We start from the raw sequence: 23,392 nt of genomic DNA on the forward strand, positions 1-23,392 counted from the left end.
TGATCGTAATTGTAATTCCTAGGTATTTAGTTGAATTTATGGCTTTTAGATTAGACTGATTTATCGTGTAACCAAAGTTCAATGCGTTGTTTTTAGGACTCGTGTGGATGACCTCACATTTTTCGTTATTCGGGGTCAACTGTCACTTTCTGCACCATTCAGGTATTTTTTCTAAATCTTTTTGCAGTTTGTTTTGATCTTCTGATGACTTTATTAGTCAATAAATGACAGCGTCATCTGCAAACAACCAAAGATGGCTGCTCAGATTGTCTCCCAAATCGTTTATATAGATAAGGAACAGCAAAGGACCTATAACACTTCCTTGGGGAACGCCAGAAATCACTTCTGTTTTACTCTATGACTTTCCATCAATTAAATGAACTGTGACCACTCTGACAGGAAATCACAGATCCAGTCACATAACTGAGACGATATTCCATAAGCACGCAGTTTCACTACGAGCCGCATCTTTGAGGATGTCCACATCAAAATCGTGTAATGGTTGTGGCAACAATGATTACCAAAGTACAAAGGACAACTATAACAAGCAGAATGATACATATGTTCAGTAAACTAGATAAAAGTCAGTAGTGTCCTATCTCACTGAGGAACTTGAAACTTTCAGCACAGGGCAGGAGCATGTAGAGGAACTCTGGTTCAAGTTTAAAAGAATAGTTGATCATGCACTGGATAAATATGTACCCAGTACAACAGTTCATAATGGGAGAGAACCTCCATGATATCTAGTCACTGTAAAGAAACTTCTTAAGAAACAGAGATTCCTGCATAATAAGTGTAAAACAAAGCATAGAGCTATAGATAAGATAGAGAGATGCTGATTGAAACACATTTGGGTATCAAGAGCAATGTGTGATGCCTTCAATGACTACCAGAGCAGAATAGTGTCAAGTGAACCTTCACAGTACCCATGAAACTCTGGTCATATGTAAAGGCTTTTAGCAGCACCAAAGTTACTGTCCAGTCCCTAGTGAATGACGCAGGAAACGAAATTGAGGGTACCAAAGCAAATGTGAAATGCTTAACTCCATTTCCAAATGTTCCTTTGCAAAGGAAAACTCAGGAGAATTGCTTCAATTTAATCCTCACACTACTGAAAAGATGATGAAATGAGTATCAGTGACAGTGCTGTTGACAAACAGCTGAAATCATTAAAACTGAACAAAGCTCTAGACCCTGATGGAATCCCTGTCAGATTCTATACTGAATTTGCAGCTGAGTCAGCCACTCTTCTAATATAATCTATCACAGATCCCTTGGGGGGGGGGGAACAACAACAAAACAACAACTGTGCCCAGTTTTTGGAAAATGGCACATCTACTACCCTTCTAAAAGAAGGGTAGTACATGTGATTTTCAAAACTACCGAACAATATCCTTGACATCGACTCACTGTAGAGCCTTTGAACATATTCCAAGCTCAAACATAATGAGGTATTTTGAACAGAATGACTTCCTTGGTGCCATCCAGCATGGATGTCGAAAACATTGATCATATGAAACCCAACTCACACTTTTCTCACATGACATCTGAAAGCTTCAGATTAAGGCAACCAGGTAGTTGGAGTATTTGTTGATTTCTGAAAAGTAACTGACTCAGTACAGCAGCTACAGCTATGCTTACTATCAAAAGCACAAACATACGGGGTACCAAGTGAAACTTGTGTCTGGATTGAGGACTTTTTGGTATGGAGGACACAGCATGTTATCTTGGAGGGAGAGTCATCATCAGTTGTAGAAGTAGCTTCGGGTGCACCCTCGGGAAGTGTGTTGGGACCCTTGCTGTTCACGTTTTATATTAATGATCTGGCAGACAATATTAATAATAAAATCTGGCTTTTTGCAAATGATGCCATTATCTATAATGAAGTACTGGCAGAAAGAAGCTGCATAAATATTCAGTCAGGTCTTGATTAGATTTCAATGTGGTGTACAGATTTGCTCTAAATGTTCAAAAATGTAAAATTTTGCACTTTGCACAACAAAAATATGTTATGTCCTAAGACTATAATATCAATGGGTCACAGTTGTAATCTGCCACCTTATACAAACACCCGGGTGTAACACTTTGTAGGGATATGAAATGGAATGATTACATAGGTTCAGTCGTAGGTAAAGCAGGTGGTAGACTTTGGTTTATTGGTAGAACACCAGGGAAGTGCTATCAGTCTACAAAGGAAATTGTTTACAAATCACTCACATGACAGGTTATACAATATTGCTCAAGTATATGGGAGCCATACCGGATAGGACTTACAGGGGATATTGGACTTAGACAGAGGTGGGCAGCACTAAAGATCATATGTCTGAATTTGTGGGAGAGTGTCTCAGAGATACTGAAAGAACTGAACTGGCAGACTCTTGAAGATTGATGTAATCATGATAAAGTCCATTGATAAAGTTTCAAGAATCAGCCTTAAATAATGACCCTAGGAATATACTAACCCCCCCCCCCCAAGTATCACTTGCACAGGGATCACGAGGATAAGATTAAGCATTCAAACAATCATTCTTCCCTTGTTCTGTACATGAATGGAACGGAAGAAACTCTACTAATTGGTATAACTAGATATACCCTCTGCCATTCACAGTACAGATGTTGATGTAGATCTCATTAATGCTGTTACCGGTATGTAAAAAACCATTTCTATGCTGAAGACCTCCAGCTTTGCATGGGTGGCAGTCCTGAAGATATCAATACTGTAATTTCACACAGTTGCCAGTTGTGTTCAGTACTGAGATGAGCTCAGAACCTGAGCCTAATATTAAAGATGAGAAATTATCTGCTGCTTTTAGTGTCTCATCAGAAGATGATCAGTTCTGAATTTTGTCAAGACTTATTGAGTATTCTGTTGGCAGTGCTATAATATCATATCACCAATCTGTGAAGAACTTTGATACACCTTTGAATGACAACCTCAGCTGGGTAAAAATCCCTGTTGCCACATCTAGGAAGTATTATGCTTCACTAATCCTCCTTAAATTACGGGAACAAATTTTGATACGACTGTTTAATAGGAATTATGCAATCAATCATTTCTTGAACATCTACAACTTTGATATAATCCAGCACAGAAAGAGAAGCAAGAACTCTTAGCAACTGAGTAACTTATTACAGGTACTCATGTCTGTTACATCTGCACATCCATCTGTTTGACTATGTCCTGCACATCACTCTGTTTGACTGTGTCAGTATTTCATGTCATTTGATATACCAAATTTGAGTAGGGAAGTTACACGGAAGCTTAACTCAAGGAATGCACAGCAAGACAGGCCAAAGGAATCAAGACAGGACAAAGGAATCAGTTATAAATTTCCATCTTCGATTATGAAAAACCATTTTTTTCTTGTTCATAAAACTTTAACAGCATATGGAGATAAGTTTTATGACTGAGGCGTTAACACACAAATAAATAAATATAATTGACTTTCATAATAAATAAACTTAAAATGTTACACGACACTGGTATTTCAACAGGAAATTATAAAACACTTTTGGAGCCATACTTAAAATTTTTCTTTGTGTGAGTGAAACATAGCTACATAAAATTCAAACTTACCAAATAAAACTCAAACTTGTTACATCAGTTTCAACATAAGCACCATACAACTGAAGAAAAAATAAGACTGTAGGCTAGAAAGTACTGCAACTGTTTAGAGAGTGTTAGATCTCTGTGCTTATAATTCAGAGCAACTACCAAATGAACAATGAAGCACATTAAAAAAATCTCAGAGTGATATTTCACACACAGCTCACCACTAATTGAGCATTAAGCCACAAGTCCTTGAATAACTTAGGTAGTTATTTACAATGCATACATACTTAGAAAATAAATATATTTAAATTATGACTAATGACAGATTATTCAAATACAAAATATACAAAATATTTGTACCTCTTAATTTTTTGTTTAATAATTCACAGTACCCCACAAAAGTGGAACCTTTTTTCATAACAAATGTCAAAAAACTGATTTATGACATCTTAGATAAGACTTGGAACAGCTTAGTATTTAAAAATAGTATGAATTTCGCTGTCTTAGGAACATGACATCATCTTTTATTTTAAAGAAACTTACTTAACCACTTCATCAGAACACTCTGTGATCACTAAGTTCTCTTAGTTTTTTTAAAACAGTATCACTCAGCTTGGTCCTTGTGAGAATTAGTATGTCAACATGACACAATTTTTCACTGCAAACAGAAAAACAGGATATTTAATACGAACATATCTCTCTTCTACAAAATCATCTTATCAATATGATTTTTCCTCTTTCAGTCAGCATCAGTTACAAATTTTAACATCACAACACTTAAAAATAAAACATATTTCACAATACTACGCAGAATACCATGATTATTAATGTTGCAGCAGTACTATAGCTGCCATGTTGGAGGAAGACAATTTGTGATGTTCCTCTTATATTGGACCACATTTTATTGGCTAATTTTAATGTTTTATTGGGATGCTGCAGTTAATAAGAGCAACTCACTTTCTTGAGCGGGACTACAGAGTGCTATATTGGCAAGTAAGGAGTAGTTCCCATGACCAGAACACAGGCAGTGATAAAATATTCACCATACGGCACCAGAGTACCCTTTTGTGTGAGTCATGATGTGCAAGCTGGGAGAGTGAATCCTAGTCCGAGACCGTAACACCTGGTACCCTCAGGCATTTAGGTGTAAAGCTAAGACGTTTTTGTTATTGAATATTTATTATTAAAAGCCACTTTGAGCATATTAAATGCTAGGGGAAGCCTAAGCATCATTAAAACTGCGCTGCTTCTGTGTCAATACATAGTAAACTACTTATATCGGAAAAGAAAGACAATTTTTAACCCCTCGACAACATCCAAATAGCCCCAAAGTTATACAAAATGTACTTGAGATTTCTGATGCATGCTAAGCTGGTCAGTTGAATTCAGGGTTCAATTCAGTCCTAATCTCTGTGCAACCCATGCTCTCAATTCTTCATAATTTTGAAGTTATCTATGTTAACAGTGTCAGTGTTAACTATTTTAGAATGTCATCAATAAATGCACTGTAGTGGCATCAATAAATGCACTGTAGTGGCATCAATAAATGCACTGTAGTGGCATCAATAAATGCACTGTAGTGGCATCCCAGAATTAATTTAGAGTTGATTAGGTACCTGCATTTCCACCAACAACCACACAGATAGACTGTATGCAACTTTGAAAGAACCCAATAGCATTGCAAGAACTGCTTCAAGGGACTACATCAGTGAGAAAATGACACATGAAAGGTGGGGACGAGTTCTAAGCACTGGGTCTCTAAGTTGATCCACGAAAGGTTAACTTAACTTTTGCAGTCTTACATGCGAAGGAGTGACTTTTATACAAGTTTAGTACCATTCTTGCTGTGTGGCATCTCTATGCTGGGAATAATTTGTTCAAAAGCCAGTATTGTGTATAGGAGATGCAAACTGACATTCATTGATTCAGAATGCCAGTACTGCAAACTAATAAGAGGAATAGTGTCAAAATTTAGTATAGATTTAGAATTGTGCTGGAAGTGAACTGTGAACTAAGAGTGACTGTAATTGTGGGTAGTAATGTGGTTGGTTGGTTGACTGATTGATTGATTCGGGGGGAGGAGACCAATGAGGGAGGTTATCAAACCCATTGGATTAGGGAAGGATGGGGAAGAAAGTCAGCCATGCTCTTGCAAAGTAACCATCACAGCATTTGCCTTAAGTGATTTAGGGAAATCACGAAAAAGCCAGAAATGGGTCTCAACTGTTGTCCGCCCGTATGTGAGTCCAGTGTAATGTGAGGTGGTATTATGCACATCACAGAGTGCAAAAAATATGCATAGCAGAATGTAATAACTTAATGTTGCAGAAACATTGAATCTGTGTCCCAGGATTATAAAAATTTTGTGAGTTAAATATAATGAATTATCATCAGAAAGACAATATGAGAAGGAAGAAGGAATATAGTGGCAGCAGACATGATGAGGCTAGTGATGCGTTCACAGGAAGAAACATCATGCTTGGAAAAGATGTGGAAAGCAATTCAGTACACAGTGAAAGATGTAAGGGTGTACGCTTGAGATGCACACTCAAAGTCCAGAGTTCGGCACATGGAAGAGGTGCATGCACATTCTGCAACCAGTAACATCATTCAGAAGGCAAGTGAGCTTAAACAAAGAAGCAATGTCTCTCATTAGTTATAAGAAGAGGTTAATAATTAGTAGTAATTAAATATTATGGTGTGTGTTGCTCGAGATGACCTAAAATGAAAAGGCAGAGCATGGTAAGTGATTTAGCAGAAAGTGAAGAGCCAGAAATGGTTCAAGAAATTTTAGGCTACATGCCAGACTCTGTTTAAGAAAGAACTCAGGCAGTAAGTAAATGGGGTGAAACTAATGAGAGTAAAAGTGTAAACTTTAATATGCAAGAAATGTTACAAGCAAAATAGAAGCACCTAAAAAGAAACCCGAAAAAAGTGGAGACAGCTATCACTGAAAAAAAAAAAATAGATCAATATCTCCTAGCATACTAACAGCAAATTAGAAGAATCTGCTAAGGCTACTAACAAAAAGTTTGGTGTCATAAGGAAAAATTCATGGAGAATAATGACAAAATGGAGGTTTCTGTAATTAAAAAGATACCAACAGTTATTATGAATTCTAGCAAAGAATTTAAAGAAATGAATGAAAGAATTACAAGTTCCACCAATATTATGAGAAGGAAAGTTGCCACTCACCCAATAGCGGAGATGCTGAGTCACAAACAGGCACAACAAAAAGACTCTCACAAATAAAACTTTCGGCTATTGGCCTCCAACACACACACACACACACACACACACACACACACACACACACACACACACACACACACACACAGAAGCACTCAGCTCGGTGATCGACGTGTTAACCTTTATGAAGGAGATGTTGCAGTAAGGATGGCCGATCCAGCAGCAGACGTGAGGGGACAATACCAGCTCTGGTCCTCTCTGCAGCCGCTGTCAATCATCAACCCAGGATTAGCAGACATTGTGGCAGACTCGCTTGCTGCCAATGCTGACCACATCAGTGAGCCGTTGTCGAGATCATGTGGGGCCTAGGCCCTGTGCATCTGCCGTCACAACCGGGTGAGCCATCGACGCTGGGGGACTGCAGCCCGTTCCGCCCGTCCACTGCGGACGAGCCACCAGTGGGAGCAGGGAAGAAGACGGGGTGGGATAGAGTACACTCCGCACTACGAGAACGCTTCTGGTGCCGACAGTGCCGGGACTCCAACCCGGAGCCTTCCACGCGCAGCAGCTTGCTGTCCACAGCTGAGCTGCCACCCAGCCCCATTCCTCCGCTACGTCACAGCACGCGGCGCTGCACTAGCAAGACTGTGTGGCCCGGATCTGGTGTCATCGTTACGAGTCAGCGAGGACTCGGGGAAGGCCGTTGATATCACCAAGCCACATTGTACTCAGCAGGAAAAAAGGTGTTATGAATTAAGAATGTTTCTTTGGCCTTTCTGACGCTTCTACAGCCATTTCCTAGCATCCTGACAACTGGAGAGGTCAGAGCTCGGCCATCCAGTCCACCGTAGGCGACCGGGGCACCTACAGCTGGAGTGGTAACAGGGAAGTGACTGGATGGGTGAGCACAGTGACTAATGAACGTTGAGGCCGGGAGGGTTATGAGAACGTAGGATGTATTGCAGGGAAAGTTCCCACCAGCACAATTCAGAAAAGCTGGTGTTGGTGGGAAGGATCGATATTGCACAGGCTATGTAGCAGTCACTGAAATGAAGCATGGTCCACTTGTTTCTTGGCCACAGTGTGTCGGTGGCCATTTTTGCAGACAGACATCTTGTTGGTTTTCATGCCTACAGGTAATGCAGCACAGTGGTTGCAGCTTAGTTTGTAGACCACATGACTGGTTTCACAGGTAGCCCTGCCTTTGATGCGATAGGTGACGTTAGTGACCAGATTGGAGTAGGTGGTGGTGGGAGGATGTATGGGACAAGTCTTGCAGCTAGGTCTATTCTGGGGTATGGGCCAAGAGGTAAGGGACTGGGAGCAGGGGTTTTGTGAGGATGGACGAGTATACTTTGTAGGTTCGGTGGATGGCAGATTACCATTGTGGAAGGGGTGGGAAAAATAGTGGGCAGGATATTTCTCATTTCAGGGCATGACAAGAGGTAATAAAAACACTGGCAGAGAATGTAAATCAATTACTCCAGTCCTGGGTGAGGTGTGAGGGGAATGCTCCTATGTGGCCGGACGGTGGGACTTTGGGAGGTGGTGAGAGACTGGAAAGATAAGGCATGGGAGGTTTGTTTTTGTACAAGGTTGAGAGGATAATTACGGTCAGTGAAGGCTTCAGCGAGACCCTTGGTATATTTCACGACAGACTGCATGTCACTGCAGATGCGACGACCATGGGTAGCTAGGCTGTACGGAAGGGACTTCTTGATATGGAACGGGTGGCATCGTCAAAGTGGAAGTATTGCTGGTGGTCAGTAGGTTTGATATGGACGGAGGTACTAATGTAGCTAACTTTGAGGTGGAGGTCAAAATCTAGGAAGTTGGCTTGTTGGGTTGAGTAGGACCAGGTGAAGTAAATGGGGGAGTAGTAGTTCAGGTCTGGAAAAATGTGGATAGGGTGTCCTCAACTTTGATCCAGATATCAAAGATGTCATCGATGAATCTGAACTAGGAGAAGGGTTAGGATTATGGGGTTTTATGACGGATTCCTCTAGATGGCCCATGACTAGGTTGGCATACGATGGTGCCATGCAGGTGTCCATAGCTGTACCCTGGGTTTGTTTGTAGGTAACGCCTTCAAAGGAGAAGTAATTGTGGGTGACGATGTAATTGGTCATAGCGACTAGGAAGCAGGTTGTTCGTTTGGAATCTGTCAGGTATTAAGAAAGGTAGTGTTCAATAGTCATAACGCCATGGGCATTTGAAATGTTATTGTAGAGGCAGGTGGCATCAATAGTGCTGAGCAGGGCACTGTGTGGTAAAGGGACAGGAACAGTAGAAAGTCCATGGAGGGGATGATTGGTATCTTTTATATAGCAGGGTAGGTTCCGGGTAATAAGTTGACGGTGTTGGTCTACGAGAGCAGATATTCTCTCAGTGGGGGCACAGTAACCGGCCACAATGGAGCATCCTGGGTGGTTAGGTTTATGAACTTTGGGAAGCACATAGAAGGTAGGAGTGTGGGTAGTGGAAGGGGTGAGTAGAGAGATGGACTCTGGGGAGAGGTTCTGGGATGGGCCTAAGGATTTGAGTAGTGACTGGAGATCCTGCTGGATTACTAGAGCATGTCACTGTTGGTGGAAGTATCAGACAGCTGGCAGAGTCCTTCAGCCAGGTAATCCTTCCAGTTCAAAACAACAGTGGTGGAGCCTTTGTCCACAGGTATAATTATAAGGCTGTGATCAGTTTTTAGATGGTGGACTGCAGGTCATTCTGCGGATGCAACATTAGTCGGTGAGTTGAGGGATTTGGGCAAGGTTTGAGGTTAAGAAATTCTGGAAAGTTAACAGAGGTGATCTGTGGGCAGTGGGGTGGATCATAGTTTGATATAGTGAACTGAGTTAGGCAAGGTTCAATATTGATCTTTGGTTGAGTCTGAGTGGTAGGGTTGGTGGCGAAAAAGTGTTTCTACTGTATGGATCAGGAGGAGGAGGAAAGGTCTTCAACAAGTCCTGCACGATTGAATTTTGGGAATGGGGCAAACGGCGAGGCCTTTGGAAAGGAGTGATATTTCTGTGGCACTAAGGCTTCTGGAGGAAATTTCCATGACTGTGTTGCAGGTCTGTTTAGGTTCTGCATTCTGTGTGGTGGTGGTGGGAGGGGTAAGTGTAGTGGGTCTATGAGACAGGGTTTGTCAGTTATGAGGGGACGTGGGGGAGGTTTGGAGGTTGTTGTAGAGGTGGTGGACAGTGGTACTCCAAGGTGGGAGTAGGAAGTGAGCAGGGTGGAGAGCTTTTTGAGATGGTATCGTGCATGTTGCTAAAGTTCCTGCAGGGCAAGACTTTAAATGTGTGTTATGGGTTCCAGGAATATGAGATTGCGGATAGAGAGAAGGTACTGCAGGGAGATTTGGGCATGATTGATATTGTTTTGCAGGACTATGTTGGGGTCAGCTAAAGATTGGCAGAATCTGAACAGGTGGGGTTCATTGTGGAAGGAGAGGTGGCAGATAGAGATGGGTACTTTGATGTTATGGCCATTAGGGGGGATTCCTTGCGTCAAGCAACAATGCAGGAACAGTATGTGGGACTGGCATCTGGCTAGGGATAAGGAAATTTTTTTGTATTGCTGGAGATGGAAGAAGCAAGGATCCACGGTGGTGGAAAAATGTGAAAAATTATGCAAATAATGTAGATTTATGTACAAACATTTTGCATTAATACACCCAAATACGTGTTAAAATTCACAAAAAGCACAAAATGGATGCAAAACGGGGGAAGAAGATGAAATCTGCAGGAGAAAGTGTGAGGGGTGGGCAGGGGTTCGTAGGACGAGATACAATATCGCATGGCACCAGAAAGGTGTGGGAGTTGACACGCAAATGTGTGGGAAATGACACAGGGAAAGTGGTCAATTTGAAAGTACAGAATTAATTATATCGGTGGGAGTAATGTGGGACATAAGATGCTGCAACAAGAATCAGTGTGGTCTTGTAGCCATCTGTTATGCGCAGCTGAGACAGTTGATACAGACTGGCTTATAAGTAGGGCGTGCAGTGCAGTTTGTAAGGTGACAAGAGAAATGCAGGAAAGAATAGAAGCAGGATGGACACTGAGTATAGCGATGCAAAAGAAATTGGTAACAAAGGAAAACAGCATACCAAGAAGTCCCTTCCGTACAGCCTACCACCCACGGTCGTCGCACATCCAGTGACGAGCAATCCCTCTCAAAATATACCGAGGGTCTCACTGAAGACTCCACTGACCATAATTATCCCCCCAACCTTGTACAAAAACAAATCTCCTGTGCCTTATCTTTCCAGTCTATCACCGCCTCCCAAAGTCCCACAATCCCGATCGTATAGGAGCATTACCCTTGTAACTCAGTACCACCCAGGACTGGAGCAACTGAATTACATTCTCCACCAGGGTTTTGATTACCTCTCATCGTTGCCATCCACCGAACGTATGCGATATACTCGTCCATCCTTAAACAACCCTGCTCCCAATCTCTTACCTCATGGCTCATACCCCTGTAATAGACCTAGATTCAAGACCTGTCCCATACATCCTCCCACCACCACCACCACCACCACCACCACCACCACCTCCCATTCCAGTCCAGTCCAGTCCAGTCCAGTCCAGTCCCTAACATCACCTATCACATCAAAGGCAGGACTACCTGTGAAACCAGTCATGTGGTTTAGAAACTAAACTGCAACCACTGTACTGCATGAATGGCCACAGACCAACTGTGACCAAGAAACAAGTGGACCATCCTTCATTTCAATGACTGCTTTACAGCTTGTGCCATATGGATCCTTCTCATCGACACCAGCTTTCCTGGACTGCACATGTGGGAACTTTTCCTGCAATGAAACCTACATTCCCATAACCCTCCTGGCCTCACCTTTGTTAGTCACTGTCCTCACCAATCCAGCCCCTTCCCCGTTCCCATTCCAGCAATAAGGAGCCATCATTCCACCACCACACCCAGACTTTTTTTTCTCTTTCTTTCCGCTACTTCCCCTGCCCCAGGCTCCTCCTTACTCCTACCCAGTCACCACTCCCATCATGCACTGGTGCTGCTGCTTGCTGCGTGGTTTCAGTTGTCTGAGACTGCATTCATGTGTGTGAGTTGCGTTTGCATGAGCCAAAAGCTTAAACTGTGAGCGTCTTTTTGCTGTGCCTATTGGCGCTCAACATCTCCACTATTTGGTGTGTGGCAGCACCCTGGATTTTCCATTGTTTGATTTTTGCCCGACAGCTTTTCTTCGATCCTAACCCAGTGATGCTTTACTTTCCTATTATTTTCTTTTGCCTCGCTATACTCAATGTCCGTCCTCTTTCTCTTTTTTCCTGCATTTCTCTTGTTGCCTTACAAACTGCACTGCACACACTACTTATGAGCCACACTGTATCAACTGTATTGGCTACGCACAACAGATAGCTACACGACCACACTGATTGTTGGTGCAGCATCTTATGTCCCTCATTTCTACCACCAATATAATTAATCCTATACTTTCAAACTGATCACTCTTCCAGTGTCATTTCCTGTATTTTTGCATGTAACTCCCGCGCCTTTCCAGTGCCACATGATATTGTATCTCATTCTCATTCTACGTATCCTCCCCCCTCCCCCCCCCCCCCCTCACACACACACACACACACACACACACACACACACACACACACACACACACACACACACACACACACACACTCACTCACTCACTCACTCTCTCTCCGTTCTATGCCAGTTTGCACACCCTAATTCCACCATCCAGTCCCATCTGTCATTTGTCATCCCCTTCTTCACACTTATCCACCCTCAGACCTGCTATCCACAGTGAAGGTATTCTTTACGTTGACCCTTGTGACTTCTCACCAATTTTAGTGAGTTTTTGCCTTTCACTATTGTCGACTCCCTCAGATTTCATAATGTTTCCCCCTTTTTGCATCCATTTTATCCTTTTCATGAATTTTTCACATGTATTTGGGTGTACTTTTGTGAAATTTTTCGGACATAATTCTACATTATTTACATATACTTTTGCATTTTTTCCACCATCATGGATCCTTGCTCCTTCCATCTGTGTCAATACAGAAAAGTTTCCTTATCCCTAGCCACATCCCAGTCCCACATACTGTTCCTGCGTTGTTGCTAGGTTCAAGGAATCCTCACTAATGGCCATAACATCAAATTACCCATCTCTGTCTGCAACCCCTCCTTCTGCAATGACCCCCACCTGTTCAGATTCCGCAAATCCTTAGCTCACCCCAACATAGTCCTGTAAAAACAAATCAATCAAGCCCAAACCTCCATGCAGTACCTTCACTCTATCTGGAAAATCCCTGCTATGCAATCCCAATTTCCTGGAACCCTAACACACATTTAAACTCTTGCCCTGCAGGAACTTCAGCAACATGCACAATGCCACCTCGAAAAGCTCTCCACCCTGCTCACTTCCTACTACCACCTTGGAGTACCACTGTCCACCACCTCTACAACAATATCCAAACCACCTCCGCATCACCTCATACCTGACAAACCCTTTCTCTCAGAGCTACTACACTTATCCCACCCCCCAAAACTCACTCCCACCACCATACAGAATCAATAACCTAAACAGACCCACAACACAGTCATGAACCTTTCCTCCAGATGCCTTAGCCCCACAGAAATATCAATCCTTTCCAGAAGCCTCACATTTTGCCCCACTCCCAAATCCAATAGTGCAGGACTTGTTAATGATCTTCTTTCCTTCTCCCGGTCCCTACAGTGGAAACACTTTTTCGCCACCAACCCTAACACTCAGACTCAACCAAAGACCAATATTGAACCTTGCCCAACTCAGTTCACTTCTGTGTCCAACCGTGATCCACCTCCACTGCTCCCAAACCACCCCGTTAACTTTCCAGAATTTCTTAACCTCGAACTTGCCTCACCATCATTACCCAAATCCCTCAACTCGCAGACTAACCTCACATCGGCAAAACAAGTCGCAATCTCCCACCTAATAACTGATCATGACCTTATAATCCTACCTGTGGGCAAAGCCTCTACCACTGTTGTTCTGAACCGCAAGAATTACCTGGTGGAAGGACTCTGCCAGCTGTCTGATACTTCCACCTACAAACCTTGTCATGGTGACACCATTGTAGTAATCCAGCGGGATCTCCAGTCACTACTCAAATCCTTAGGCCCATCCCAAAACCTCTCCCCAGCGTCCATCTCTCTACTCACCCCTATCACTCCCCGCACTCGTACCTCCTGCGTGCTTCCTAAAAGTCCATAAACCTAACCACCCAGGATGCCCCATTGTGGCCGGTTACTGTACGCCCACTGAGAGAATCTCTACTCTCGTAGACCAACACATTCAACCTATTACCTGGAACCCACCCCCTCCATCCATTCTCCACTGTCCCTGTCCCTTTACCACATGGTGCCCTCCTTCCTAGTTGCCATGGCCAACTATATCCTCACCCACAATTACTTCTCCTTTGAAGGCATTACCTATAAACTAAGCCGGGGTATGGCTATGGACACCCACATGGCACCATCCTATGCCAAACTATTCATGGGCCATCTAGAGGAATCCTTCCTAAAAACCCAGAATCCTAAACCCCTCACCTGGTTCAGATTCATTGATGACATCTTTGCTATCTGGATCAAAGGTGAGGACACCCTATCCTCATTCCTCCAGAACCTCAACAACTTCTCCCTCATTTGCTTCACCAGGTCCTCATCAACCCAATAAGCCACCTCCCTAGATGTTGACCTCCACCTCAAAGATGGCTCCATCAGTACCTCTGTCCATATCAAACCCACTGACCACCAGCAATACCTCCACTTCGACAGCTGCCACCCATTTCCAAGCAGTCGCTTCCGTACAGCCTAGTTACCCATGGTCGTCGCATCTGCAGTGACATGCAGTACCTCTTTAAATATACCGAGGGTCTCACTGAAGCCTTCACTTACTGTAATTATCCTCCCAACCTTGTACAAAAACAAACCACCTGTGCTGTATCTTTCCAGTCTCTCACCACCTCCCAAAGTCCCACTGTGGCCACAGAGGAGCATTACCCTCGTAACTCAGTACCACCGAGGACTGTAGCAATTGAATTACATTCTCTTCCAGTATCTTGATTATCTCTTGTCATGCCCTGAAATGAGAAATGTCCTGCCCACTGTCCTTCCCATCCCTCCCACAGTAGTATTCCGCCATCCACCGAACCTACAAAATATACTCGTCCATCCTAACACAACCCCTGCTCCCAGTCCCTTACCTGATGACCCATACCCCTGTAATAGACCTAGATGCAAGACTTGTCCCATACATCCTCCCACCATCACCTACTCCAGTCCGGTCACTAACATCACCTATTGCACGAAAGGCAGTGCTACCTGTGCAACCAGTCATGTGGTCTACAAGCTAAGCTGCAACCACAGCACCGTATTCCATGTAGGTACAACAACCAATAAGCTGTCTGTCCGCATGACTGGTCACCAACAAACTGTGACCAAGAAACAAGTGAACGACCCTGTTGCTGAACACCCTCCCAAACATGATATCCTTCATTTCAATGAATGCTTCACAGCCTGTGCTACACGGATCCTTCCCATCAACACCAGCTTTCCTGAAATGTGTGGGTGGGAACTTTCCCTGCAATATATCCTACGTTCCTGTAACCCTCTGGTACCAACCTTTGTAAGTCACTGTCCTCACCCATCCAGTCACTTCCCTATTCATGTTCAAACACTACACAGCCGTAATTCCACTGTCACACCCAGTGTTTTCATTTTTATCCTTTTCCGCTCCGTCCCCCCCCCCCCCCCCCCTTCCTAACATCACCCCTGCACTCCGTTTAACCTGCAACACTTCAAACACTTCACTGTCTGCCAACCCCACCATACTATCCCTCTCCCTCCCCGCCCCAGCCTCCTCCTCACCCCCACCCAGTCGCCACTCCCATTATGCACTGGTGCTGTTGTTCGCAGTCTGGTTTCAGTTGCTTAAGACTACAGTCGCGTGCACGAGTTGCATTTGTGTGCGTGTGCATTCGTTGTTGACAATGGCCAAAAGCTCAAAAGCTTTGGGGCAGAGGGGGGTAGCGGAGGGGGGGGGGAACGGAGGAGGCAACGGAGGGGGGGGGGGGGAACGGAGGAGGCAACGGAGGGGGGGGGGGACGGAGGGGGGGAGCAGAGGGGGAACGCAGGGGGGAGCAGAGGGGGAGCGGAGGGGGGGCGGAGGGGGGGCGGAGGAGGGAGCGGAGGGGGGGTCGGAGGGGGGGTCGGAGGGGGGGTCGGAGGGGGGGCGGACGGGGGGGCGGAGGGGGGGCGGACGGGGGGGGCGGACGGGGGGGGCGGACGGGGGGCGGAGGGGGGGCGGAGGGGGGCGGAGGGGGGGCGGAGGGGGGGCGGAGGGGGGCGGAGGGGGGCGGAGGGGGGGCGGAGGGGGGCGGAGGGGGCGGAGGGGGGGCGGAGGGGGGCGGAGGGGGGGCGGAGGGGGGGGCGGAGGGTGGGCGGAGGGGGGCGGAGGGGGGCGGTGGGGGGGCGGAGCGGGGGCGGAGGGGGGGGCGGAGGGGGGGCGGAGGGGGGGCGGAGGGGGGGCGGAGGGGGGCGGAGGGGGGGCGGAGGGGGGGCGGAGGGGGGGCGGAGGGGGGGCGGAGGGGGGGCGGAGGGGGGGCGGAGGGGTGGCGGAGGGAGGGGGAGGAGGGGGGTGGAGGGGGGGTCGGAGGGGGGCGGAGGGTGGGAAGCGGAGGGGGGGAGAGAGGTGTGAGAGGGGGGAGCTGAGGGGGTGAGAGAGGGGTGAGAGATGGGGGAGCGGAGAGGGGGGGAGCGGGTGGGGAGCGGAGGGGGGGAGAGGGAGGAGAGAGGGGGGAGAGGGAGGGTGGGGGAGAGGGGGGGAGAGGGATGGTGGGGGAGAGGGGGGAGAGGGAGGGTGGGGGAGAGGGTGTGGCTTGGGGGAGAGGGCGTGGGGTGGGGGAGAGGCAGAGGGCGTGGGAGAGGGAGAGGGCAGAGGGCAGAGGGCGGGGGAGAGGGAGAGGGCGTGGGGCGGGGGAGAGGGAGAGGGCGTGGGGCGGGGGGAGAGGGAGAGGGCGTGGGAGAGGGAGAGGGCGTGGGAGAGGGAGAGGGCGTGGAGAGGGCGTGGGGCGTGGGAGAGGGCGTGGGGCGTGGGAGAGGGAGAGGGCGTGGGAGAGGGCGTGGGGCGTGGGAGAGGGCGTGGGGCGTGGGAGAGGGAGAGGGCGTGGGAGAGGGCGTGGGGCGTGGGAGAGGGAGAGGGCGTGGGAGAGGGCGTGGGGCGTGGGAGAGGGCGTGGGGCGTGGGAGAGGGCGTGGGGCGTGGGAGAGGGAGAGGGCGTGGGAGAGGGAGAGGGCGTGGGAGAGGGAGAGGGCGTGGGAGAGGGAGAGGGCGTGGGAGAGGGAGAGGGCGTGGGAGAGGGAGAGGGCGTGGGGCGGGGGTGAGGGAGAGGGCGTGGGGCGGGGGTGAGGGAGAGGGCGTGGGGCGGGGGTGAGGGAGAGGGCGTGGGGCGGGGGTGAGGGAGAGGGCGTGGGGCGGGGGTGAGGGAGAGGGCGTGGGGCGGGGGAGAGGCAGAGGGCGTGGGGCGGGGGAGAGGCAGAGGGCGTGGGGCGTGGGAGAGGGCGTGGGGTGTGGGTGAGAGAAGGGCGTGGGGCATGGGAGAGGGTGTGGGGCGTGGGAGAGGGCGGGAGAGGGTCAGGGGGTGGGGCGGTGGAGAGGGAGAGGGGGTGGGAGAGGGTGGAGAGAGGGGGAGAGGAGGGTGGGGGAGGGTGGGGGAGAGGGGGGAAGGGGTGTGGCTTGGGGGAGAGGGTGTGGCTTGGGGGAGAGGGTGTGGGGTGGGGGAGAGGCAGAGGGCAGAGGGAGAGGACGTGGGAGAGGGAGAGGGCAGAGGGAGAGGGCGTGGGAGAGGGAGAGGGCAGAGGGCGTGGGAGATGGCAGAGGGCGTGGGAGAGGGAGAGGGCAGAGGGCGTGGGAGAGGGCAGAGGGCGTGGGAGAGGGAGAGGGCAGAGGGAGAGGGCAGAGGGAGAGGGCGTGGGAGAGGGCGTGGGAGAGGGAGAGGGCGTGGGAGAGGGCGTGGGAGAGGGAGAGGGCGTGGGAGAGGGCGTGGGAGAGGGAGAGGGCGTGGGAGAGGGCGTGGGAGAGGGAGAGGGCGTGGGAGAGGGCGTGGGAGAGGGAGAGGGCGTGGGAGAGGGCGTGGGAGAGGGAGAGGGCGTGGGAGAGGGAGAGGGAGAGGGCGTGGGAGAGGGAGAGGGAGAGGGCGTGGGAGAGGGAGAGGGCGTGGGAGAGGGAGAGGGAGAGGGCGTGGGGGGGGGATAGGGCGTGGGGCGGGGGATAGGGCGTGGGGCGGGGGATAGGGCGTGGGAGAGGGAGAGGGCGTGGGGCGGTGGAGAGGGAGAGGGCGTGGGGCGGTGGAGAGGGAGAGGGCGTGGGGCGGTGGAGAGGGAGAGGGCGTGGGGCGGTGGAGAGGGAGAGGGCGTGGGGCGGTGGAGAGGGAGAGGGCGTGGGGCGGTGGAGAGGGAGAGGGCGTGGGGCGGTGGAGAGGGAGAGGGCGTGGGGCGGTGGAGAGGGAGAGGGCGTGGGGCGGTGGAGAGGGAGAGGGCGTGGGGCGGTGGAGAGGGAGAGGGCGTGGGGCGGTGGAGAGGGAGAGGGCGTGGGGCGGTGGAGAGGGAGAGGGCGTGGGGCGGTGGAGAGGGAGAGGGGGTGGGGCGGTGGAGAGGGAGAGGGGGTGGGGCGGTGGAGAGGGAGAGGGGGTGGGGCGGTGGAGAGGGAGGGGGGGTGGGGCGGTGGAGAGGGAGGGGGGGTGGGGCGGTGGAGAGGGAGGGGGGTGGGGCGGTGGAGAGGGAGGGGGGGTGGGGCGGTGGAGAGGGAGGGGGGGTGGGGCGGTGGAGAGGGAGGGGGGGTGGGGCGGTGGAGAGGGAGGGGGGGTGGGGCGGTGGAGAGGGAGGGGGGGTGGGGCGGTGGAGAGGGAGGGGGGGTGGGGCGGTGGAGAGGGAGGGGGGGTGGGGCGGTGGAGAGGGAGGGGGGGTGGGGCGGTGGAGAGGGAGGGGGGTGGGGCGGTGGAGAGGGAGGGGGGGTGGGGCGGTGGAGAGGGAGGGGGGTGGGGCGGTGGAGAGGGAGGGGGGGTGGGGCAGTGGAGTGGGAGGGGGGGTGGGGCGGGGGAGAGGGAGGGGGGGTGGGGCGGGGGAGAGGGAGAGGGGGTGGGGGAGAGGGAGAGGGGGTGGGGGAGAGGGAGAGGGGGTGGGGGTGGGGGGAGAGGGGGTGGGGGTGGGGGAGAGGGGGTGGGGGTGGGGGAGAGGGGGTCTGGTGGGGGAGTGGGGGTCTGGTGGGGGAGAGGGGGTCTGGTGGGGGAGAGGGGGGTCTGGTGGGGGAGTGGGGGTCTGGTGGGGGAGAGGGGGGTCTGGTGGGGGAGAGGGGGTCTGGTGGGGGAGAGGGGGTCTGGTGGGGGAGAGGGGGTCTGGTGGGGGAGAGGGGGTCTGGTGGGGGAGAGGGGGTCTGGTGGGGGAGAGGGGGTCTGGTGGGGGAGAGGGGGTGGGGTGGGGGTGAAGGAGAGGGGGTGGGGTGGGGGAGAAGGAGAGGGGGTGGGGTGGGGGAGAAGGAGAGAGGGTGGGGTGGGGGAGAAGGAGAGAGGGTGGGGTGGGGGAGAAGGAGAGAGGGTGGGGTGGGGGAGAAGGAGAGAGGGTGGGGTGGGGGAGAAGGAGAGAGGGTGGGGTGGGGGAGAAGGAGAGAGGGTGGGGTGGGGGAGAAGGAGAGAGGGTGGGTGTGAGGGGGTGGGGGAGATGGGGAGGGTGGGTGTGGGAGAGGGAGAGGGAGTGTGGGAGAGAATCATAGATAGAAATAAAGGGGACTGTCAACCTGTAGTAAGTGCTGAGATTAATGGTACTGAGGCTTTTTGAGGAGATAATAAGCTAAAGAGATGTACCAGTATTACCGTTGCAGGGGGGTCTAGGTTGAGAATAGTATTGAAGGTTAATGCCATGGTGGTACTAGATGATGTACTCGTCTTGTCTAGGTACAAATCTCTTTGTAAACCACACAGCTATTACAGATTTTGAAAAGGGTAATATGACAATGATTGTACATGGTGCAAAGAATGAGATAAGATTTGTTCACAGTGCTAGTCCTCACAAGGTAGTACAGGGTAAATGCTACCTAAAGGTGATTCGTGGATGTTTTCAATAGGAAACCAGGAAGAATGAAACAGCCTCACAAAAAGAAAAAGAAATAGTCAGAACAAGGTTGAAACTGAAATTTCAGATGATAATATAAAGTGAATGATGTTAAAGTAATTAACCAAACTTAAGAAGGGTAGTTAGAGACTTTGCTTCTGAAATATAAGAAGGTGTTTCCAAACAAACCAGGTTCAATAAAAGGTGGGCCTTTCAAATTTGATGCCAAACCCAGCCAACCACGTAATTTAAACTCTGTCCAATACATTTCGCAAAATGGATGCTACCTTTGACCTTTGAAGGGGGGGGGGGGGGGGGGGATCAGGACCGATGTGAAAGATCTTTTTCTAAATAACTAATTAGCTCTGATCAACATTGTCACAAAGAAGACATCAATTTATCTTTGATTAGTACTGAACATGGTGTCCATATTCACACTGGTGACATTGTCATTGATTTTGTGAATACTGAAGCTCAGAAAGTAGGTTTTCTGCAAATGTTTTTCTTATTTATAAAACAGAATGACAGAATTGTGTGTTTTGTGTGTGATGATAAATGAAACTTCTCCAAAATGTTTGTGTGTGGATCCAAAAACAAAATTAATATCCCCAATTTTTTAATACTAGGAGTGGATTAGCTAGTCGGCTTAACTTCATCATCTGGGGGCATCAAGGTAGTGCTAAAACCATGGCGACAGGTAGGCTAGGTCCATTTCTGTTATAGACTATCAGACTCATCTGGTGCAGTGGACAATAGTGAGTACTATGCTGTTAAATTTATGTTCCTCTTGTAAGAAGGGAAGTAAGAAAGCCCAATATATTCATGTCTCCCCACATCTTGTAAATCGTGTATCTCCGCAAAAAAAAGTAAAATTCGATGGAAAAAAGAAATCGTGTATGAGTTGTAAGGACGAGATATCAAAGCTAAATGAACGTATAAAAAGTCTACAATTCATAATCGGTACTCTAAAACAGGATATAAAAGAACTTCAATCGGGAAAATACGGGAAGCAAGAAGACACGGCCTCCACAGGAAAATGGGAATCAGTGACCGAAGAAAACTCTATCCAGGAAGATAAATCTCAAAGAAGCAGTGTAACTTTAATACAAAAAACAGTGTGCAAAAATCGAGTGTAGTAAATCATGGAATACAGCCATATGAAGAAAAACTGTTGCAAGGAACTGAAAGTAAACAAAAACGTGTGCAAACAAACAACTATAGCATGGTAGCGGAAAAGCATGAAAACATATCAAACTTTCCTCGAAATCGCGAACTTCAAAACATACCGGTAGTGAAAAGTAAACTGTCAAATTCTCAAAGAAAGTTATTGACTGATTCTAATATCGTGTGCAAAAACAGATTCAGTGTGCTATCAGAAAAAACGAACAGACAAAGTGAAGCAGATATACAAACGAAAGTTTCGGAACCGAAAACAACAAACGAAAACAGTCAACGTAAAAAACAAGATGCTGGCATTATTTATTTATTTTCTGATAGTCATGGAAAAGGACTGGCAAAGATCATGAACGAAAAACTAATAAATGAAAGTGTTATTGGATTTGTGAAGCCAGGTGCTCCACTGCGAGAAGTTACTCAGCATATTGACACACACAGTAACCATGGAAGTTGTAACTCTTGCATTATTTTAGCTGGCGCAAACGATGTCTACAAGAACGAGGCAAAATTCGCTTTGCGATCTTTAAGGGAAACATTGGCAAAAGTTATGGACATGAAAGTTTTTGTAATAAGCATCCCTATGAGACATGATCTCATCAAAACATCGTGTGTGAATGCAGAAATCAAAGCAACCAACCGAAAGTTCGAGAAAATATGTAAGCTCTTCAGCAATGTGACATATATTAATGCAGACAGTCAAAAAAGAGAGAATTTCACTACCCATGGATTGCACAGAAACACGAAAGGGAAAGTAGCACTGTGCGATGCAATCATGGAACAATTAAACCGAAATCAGCCAGGCTTAGTGCAGCCTGCAATTGCAGCAGCAGCAGCAACGGAATCACCAATTTCAAATAAAGAGAATATCACTCCAATGACTTCAGGAAGTGTTGAAGCGGCAAGAAGAGGATCCCCATCTAGCCTGGTTGCGGTTCCTCAAATTACAACTCCAAAAATTACAGCAGAAACGCCATCACACTACAAGTCAACTCGCCCAATACGAAACAGGAAAGAACCACAACGTTTTTTATGGCAAGTGATTCCAGAGAAATGTTGATTTCATCTTCTAAAACATCTCTCTGGAAAGAAAACTTCAATTGTAAAAGTGTTAAAAATGATATGTCATGTGCAGCTGTCGAACATAAGGTACGCCAAAACAACCTAGTAAATAAGTCATCGTCGAAATTTATGCTCCTGCACCAAAATGTACAATCCTTATCAAATAAAGTTAGTGAGATAGAAATATTGTTAGAAAATGAACTAAAAGAAGTGTCTGTTATATGTGTTAGTGAGCACTGGTTATCCGAAAATATGTTACATCACACAAGGATAGAGGGCTTTACCCTTTCATCTTTTTTTTGTAGGAAAACCTCCATGCATGGAGGAACATGCATATATGTTAGAGAGGACGTCAAACACGAAAATTTAAAGTTCACTAACCAGCTAGGGGAAGAGCAAAACTTCGAAATTTCTGCTACAGAACTGACAAATTTAAATATAATTGTTATTTGCATATATAGAAGCCCAGATGGAAACGTAACTACTTTCATTGAAAATCTTGAGAAGGCACTTAACAGTATAAAAATAGTTAGTAAAACAACCATCATATGTGGTGATTTTAATATAGATTTCAACAAGAACTCAAAAGACAGATTAAACCTTGAGGCCTTATTAAAAACCTACAACATACATACAACTATCAAATCCCCCACCAGAGTCACCAAATCGTCAAGCAGTGCTATAGATCAGATACTAATAAATACAGATAAATATTTATACAAATCTGGAAATATGAATACAGGTTTCAGTGATCATTATGCACAGTTTATTGAATTCCCAGTAGACACTGCAGGAAATACTGAACAACAAATGACAAGAAAAGGTAGAAATTTTAGCAAGCACAACCTAGAACACTTCAGGCACTTACTGAAAAAAGAAACATGGAATGATATAGACAACTATGAGGACACATGTAAAAAGTTTGACATGTTCATGGAAATATTCTCCCATTATTTCAATATTTCTTTTCCAGTTAAAAACCAAACATTAAAAACTAAAAAAAGAAATGTTACATGGCTGACGAAAGGCATTAAAATATCATGTGCTGAAAAGAGGAGACTTTATGAAATCTCAAAAACACAAAATGTTACAGAAGAATTTCTGGCGCATTTCAAGAATTATAAGAGAGTGCTTCACAAAGTCATAAAAGAATCTAAAAAAACAACAAATGATCACCATATAAAAATGGCCAGGAACAAAATGAAAGCCATGTGGAAGATAATCAGAGAACAAGTAGGAAACGAGACCTCCCAAAATGTAAATCTCCAGGTAA

At 47.6% G+C, this 23,392-nt stretch overlaps 1 protein-coding gene across 6 annotated transcripts in view; it reads right to left on the reverse strand.

Moving 5' to 3' along the window:
* Nucleotides 1-3,420: 3,420 nt before the first annotated feature.
* Nucleotides 3,421-23,392, reverse strand: part of LOC124605815 (deoxynucleoside triphosphate triphosphohydrolase SAMHD1) — a 355,281-nt gene continuing 335,309 nt past the window's right edge. For all 6 annotated transcript variants that reach the window (XM_047137726.1, XM_047137725.1, XM_047137728.1 and 3 more), the window contains one exon: nt 3,421-4,211. In XM_047137726.1, coding sequence (XP_046993682.1) covers nt 4,109-4,211 — 103 coding nt within the window. In that variant the 3' untranslated portion in view covers nt 3,421-4,108. The remainder of the gene's footprint in view (nt 4,212-23,392) is intronic.

The sequence above is a fragment of the Schistocerca americana genome, chromosome 3, assembly GCF_021461395.2.
Source record: "Schistocerca americana isolate TAMUIC-IGC-003095 chromosome 3, iqSchAmer2.1, whole genome shotgun sequence".
Classification (NCBI taxonomy): Eukaryota; Metazoa; Arthropoda; class Insecta; order Orthoptera; family Acrididae; genus Schistocerca; species Schistocerca americana.